At 42.4% G+C, this 5705-nt stretch overlaps 1 protein-coding gene across 1 annotated transcript in view; it reads left to right on the forward strand.

Annotated features, from left to right (window-relative positions):
• ibtk (inhibitor of Bruton agammaglobulinemia tyrosine kinase) overlaps positions 1–5705 on the forward strand; it is a 27118-nt gene that overhangs the window by 16922 nt on the left and 4491 nt on the right. The window contains exons 21-27 of the mRNA XM_032517874.1: positions 31–158; positions 443–555; positions 745–890; positions 1132–1247; positions 1769–1867; positions 2138–2293; positions 3560–3760. Of these exons, the coding sequence (XP_032373765.1) occupies positions 31–158; positions 443–555; positions 745–890; positions 1132–1247; positions 1769–1867; positions 2138–2293; positions 3560–3760 (959 nt within the window). The remainder of the gene's footprint in view (positions 1–30; positions 159–442; positions 556–744; positions 891–1131; positions 1248–1768; positions 1868–2137; positions 2294–3559; positions 3761–5705) is intronic.

Below are 5705 nucleotides of genomic sequence, written 5' to 3' on the forward strand. Positions count from 1 at the left end.
TGGTTTTTTTTTTTTTTTTTTTTAATTCAGATCCCAGCCATGCAGAAGAGGGTTATCACTCCATATCCTGGCGCCCCAGACCTTAGTGTGTATGAGGATGTGGATTTGGACTCAGCGTTTCGCCCCAAACCAGAAGCAGAACTGGATCACTCCTGCAGGTACACAAACAAAAATGTTCTGTATCCATATTAACTCTTATTGTGTTTGTTATCTGATTTGGTGCAGAGTTTTGTATCCGCCAGTAAAAAAACCAACATTGCTCTTTTCATCTTGGTACAGACCAGAAAAAAAACATTCAGTTGTGACTACTAGTTAAGGGAAGCAGGGGCTAACCAGGCTATCTGCAAGTCCTTGCAATCCCCTTTTAAAGATCTTACAGTAAATGTGGAGCCCCAAATTGATATCTGATTATTATTTTACCACATTATCTTCCCCCACCCAGGGAAATCCTCTTAAAGAAGGCCAAGATGAAGGCTAAAAAGAAACCAAGGCGACGCTCTGACAGCTCAGGAGGCTACACTCTCTCTGATATCATTCAAAGCCCCCCTGCAGCAGGTACACTTAAACACACAAGATGGATAGATTGTTTGAAATAGATGTATGTTTTTCATTAAACTTTCACCACTTCTACGTCATGACAAACCACAAGGTTTTTTTCCACCACACCAAGCTTTTAAAGCATCAGCTGGTTGTTGTTAGGTCAAATGTAATAATTTCACTAACGCACTCTCTCTTTTCTCTCAGTGGTCTCCCCGTGCCTGGTAAAGTCAGGCAGGGCTAATTCAACAGAGTCCCTGCAAGAACTGCTCACATCCGACTCAGAGGGCAGCTACATGGGAGTGGGCAGTCCCCGAGACATGCAGTCACCTGTCTTCCACGACAGAGCCGAGGTTAATGCCCACCACATCAATCAAACGAGTTATTTAGTTGCACACTTAATATAACAGATGATGCTCGTCATGTTGCCGCTTAATGTGGGTGCAGTATGAAAGAATACTAATACTTACACTTGTGTTTACACTTTTGTAGTTATCCATTAGCCATTGTATGATCATATTTGGTTAATAAAACAAATGTGTCTTCATTACATGGAGAAGTAGATACAATAAAATTGTTGTTCATCATTTGCAGGATGAGAAGGCTGTCAGTCAGAGGCTAAAGACCCCACCTGGTACCCCGACCTCCTTGAAAGATCTCCCAACTGACCCCAGCTCAGCTCCACAAATCATCCCCAAGGTCCTTCCCTGGTAAGATTTATTTATTTTTATTTATTAGGGACCATGTACAATTTAACCTAAATGTTGCCATTTAATGCTATATTTCAAAACCTTTTATTTTATTTTTACAATTTGGTGGTTTTTATCTCCTCTTGAAAATACTGTAGATAGAACTTTCAGGAAGAAGATATTGTTTCTTTTGAAAATCAGTTTTGAGGTTTAATTTGATATAAGGGATCCTGACTTAAACAAAACACCTTAAATCTTCCCGCTTGATTTTGAAGAGGAGGTTAGAAAAAGGAGAAAACTCTTTTCACTCTTTTTATATATTTATATTTATATTTATGAATGGAGAGATGTCACAGTTAGGGGGCTGCCTCAGAGGATGGTGCCCAGAGCAGGTGAGGGCTGGTTTCCTTCTCTAAGGCACATCGGCAGTGCCCAGGAAGCAAACTGGCACCTCTCCAGCTACCAGTCCACACGCCGAACTTGGTCCAACTCAGAAACTGCAACCCCCAGGTAGTATGTGTGACTGTTATTACTGTCTGCAGTGCTGCTCGTCCACCCCCAGTCTTGGATCTGAGAACCATCATGGACATGGAGGCCAACTCTCTGCAGACCCTCGGAGCAACTCCTAAAAGCCCTGGGAGGTATGAGACGTCTGCTGTATGTATTCTTAATGAGAACATTATTAACAAACAATAATTAAAAGTGACTAGTTGATGGAGGCTGTGATGGCGATTAGTTGATGACTAATTGCAATAAAAAAGTAGAGTTGAACTTTTTTTCTATAAAATGTTATGCTTAATTTTGTCCTGTTGCCCAGTCTGAAGGAAAGTGGTACTGCCACACGAGTGAAGATTATTTCTTGACTGTTATTCACTTCAGCTAACAGTACATATTTTTCCTCCTGCCCGCAGTGTCAGCACCAGCAGTAAGCACTCCCCTGTTCCCATTAAACTGTCCCAGAAGCAGAGGAAGATGTTGGCCATGGCCAGCAAAGAGGCCTGTGTGGAGTCCACTGCATCCAAAACAACCCCCACAGTCATCCCATCCAAAAGCGGTGGGAAGGCCTGGTGAGTGAGCCCAAATATGAAGACCTTTCCTGTCCACTACTGACAACTGTCAACAAATAACTTCCTGCTTCCTGTTGATGAGTTTATAGCCCGTCACCGGTGGGACAGCGTGTGTTTGCGGCTACAATCAGTATTTTTAACAACGGATGAAATGACTTTGTGTTTGTGGAGTTGGTCGCTTGGAAGGGCCAACCCACAGAGAATTATCTCCTAACTGCAGTTCCCCTCAGCTCTACAGAGGGTTTTAGCATCTTTCAGCTAACTGTTCCCGCTTTACAGCCCACAACTGATCAGTTTTTTCCCCTCTCACAGCTCTCACCAGTGTTGTTTTTGGCACAGCAGGCAGCTGTTTGCTGATAAACCCACTGTACACTACTTGCCCACCATCAAATGGCAGACAAAGTGACCAACTAGCAGGTGGACCTAGTGGATTAGCATTTAGCAGCTAAAGAAACAGCCAAACCAACCAAACAGCTAAAGGGAAAGCCAATATTGAACTTATGTTCATCAGGCGGACATAAACACAACTCCAAATGAATGCTAATGTTGGTCTTTGTAAATAGGCAACTATTTGCTAACATGATCACCAAACAAACTTAAGTATTCACCATGAAAGAACACAGGACTGTCGTACAAGTTTTTCACTGTTTTTTTTTTTTTATTTAGAAGTTATTTGTAGCCTTAATGTGTCCTCATTATTTGACATCACACACAAATGGAAAACACATCTTAAAATATGTTTTAGAATGTAAACACCGAGCACACGCTGCAAACAATGTCATCTGATCTGCAGCAGCACCTCCAGAAGTGATCAGATCTCCACCAGGATTCATTAGTCCATACATAACAAAGTATTGGTGCCAAAGGTTTGCATGTACCAAGGCATGCAAGCAGTCATTGCTTATCCTGACGCTGTCATTGTGGGTAGAAATATCTGCACATCCACTCTAGTGAGTTAGAAAACATGATCCCCTCTGCCGGAAAACAAAAGTAGGTTCTGGCTACACAATAATGGTTTCTGTTGACAGTAAATCCTCCCTGGCCACTCACCTGCTTAACGTTGTAGATTTTAAATCTGGAGAATATATTCAGATGAAGATGCTTTTTTTGCGTTGAGAGTACATTATCTTTTAAGGGATATGGTGCTTGACAAATCCAAAAGGAAAATAGAATGAATTACTAATAGCAGCAACACAAGTGCAACCATCTTTTTACTTTTTTCCATGAATTTGTGTGTCATACATGCTCATTTGTTTCAATCTGCAGGGCAACAGCGGTCCAGTCCCCACCCTCCTCATGCTCCTTTCGAGCGCTGCTGGAAGAGGAGGAGAACTGCTTGATTAGAGTGGGACAAACGGGAGCCCAAAGGGGCCTAGCGGCCCAGGTGTCGCCTGCGACCGCTACTCCTGCAACCAGGAAGGTCACGTTCAAATGTGCCGAAAGCAGCGAGCCAGAGCGACCCACTGGGTGAGCGTCTACACAAAAACACGCACTAGAGTACAAACACAAAAGAGAAGAAGAGGTCCATGCCAAAACTAGGTTGACTTCTTCTGTTCTGTACTGCTGTTTTCCACTTGGTGGCACTGTTGTAGTGTCTTCATGAAACAGCCATTTATTTATTTATTTTGAAATCAGCAGCCCACACATACAATATACACAAGATACAGAACACCACATTAAGAGTCATTACCTCTACATCAAGACTAACTAACCTTATTGCAATACCTAATCTAAGCCTTAATTTAAAATACATTTATATCCGTTCTAATTATATTCTCATCTGTCATCAGAAAGAAGAGAAAAGAAAAAAGCAGCTTTTTTTTATTTTTTATCTTTGGGTCACTTGGAAGTTGAAAACTGATCTGACACAAACACACTGGCTTTGAGATTAAGAAATGAACGGGGAAGTAGCGCTGAGTGTTTATCTCCTGGCTGATTCTCCATAGAAGGCAGAGCTATATATATATATATATATATATATATATATAATTAGGGGGTCCAAGCCTGAGGGGCTGGGAACGGCAGTACCAATGCTACGCAGTTCATACAGCAGGGCTGTGGAAGCCTATTGATTTTCTAAGGATTATTTTCCTCCTCCTACATTATTATTCTTCTCTGTGTAAAATTCACACTACAGGCTAAACCGCACTTGGTAGCGGTGTGCCATTTTCAGGACAGGTCCAAAACTCCGCAAGGATCTCAGGCACAACGATTGACCCACTTCCACCACTATGTGGCGCTATAGCAAGAAAAAAAACGTGTTTGGCCCTATAACTCCCAGCTCGCCCTTCCCTCCTTTTCATCTTGTCTCCTTCCCCTCACTTCCATGCACTAACCCCCCAAATCCTTTATTCTTAATTATTGTTTATTAGGTTTTGTGGTGCAGGTTGGTGCGGGCTGTCTACAAGGATTGCATTTTTTTACAGTGTAATCAGGCAGCTAGCAGACAGTGAGATGTTTGCTCTATGTGACAAAAAATGTTGTAGCCTAAAAAAACCCAAGACATTGCTTCGAGCACCTTTTTATTGGGATATTTGCAGTGGTAATGTACTTTAGACCTCATAGATCACAGCTCAATATTTCTGACGTTTGCCTTCCCACGTTACGCTTTGTGTTCCGCTTTGGCATGCTCCGCCGGTTTGCCGAAGACTACTTGCGTCGGGACGACTGGCGCGATGAGGCTTGGACCCCGGTCATAACTGCTTGCAGTTCTAGTTAAATCCTGTACTTGTGAGTCCTACTGGACAACTTGTTTAATGTAAGTGCTGACTGACAGGATCTCGTCCAGTTAGAGTGACACTCTGACCTGAGTAAGGTGAACCAGACCCGGTACAGCCAGTTTGTCTGGGTTGACACTGAGTCACTCTGACCTTTACAACATCCCATGACAGCTGGACAAACAACACATACACACACACTTACACTGCAGTGTGTGCTCCATTCTGTAAATATGCATTTCTAGTTGAATTAAAGACAATGCCACGCACATTATATTTTATTGCATGTATCTCTGATGTAGGACTGCGTGTGAGAGACTGGAAGTGTTAGACCATCTCTGTCTTCGTCTTCCTAGCTTTTTGCAAGTGTCTCTTTTATCTGATATCATATTTCCTTTGCTGTTTCTTTGCAGCATGAAGCTTGGGTAATCTTTAGAGCAGACTTTGAGATATTAAACAGCTGTGTGTGGGAGTCAAGCTGGTGATGTTAATCAGCATTGATAAGGGTAGCCATCATGTCACAATCGATCATACAGAACAGGGAGCAGGTTTCAGGTTCCTTTTGGTATTTGAATGAGCAGAGAGACGGACAAGTTCAAGGCTCAGGAAGCAGCAGCAGCAACCTCGTATACTTCCATATCCCACGTCAGAATTAATAGAGATGCCTTTTATGATCTTGTCAAGAGTCTTTTTTT

The sequence above is a fragment of the Etheostoma spectabile genome, chromosome 6, assembly GCF_008692095.1.
Source record: "Etheostoma spectabile isolate EspeVRDwgs_2016 chromosome 6, UIUC_Espe_1.0, whole genome shotgun sequence".
Taxonomy (NCBI): domain Eukaryota; kingdom Metazoa; phylum Chordata; class Actinopteri; order Perciformes; family Percidae; genus Etheostoma; species Etheostoma spectabile.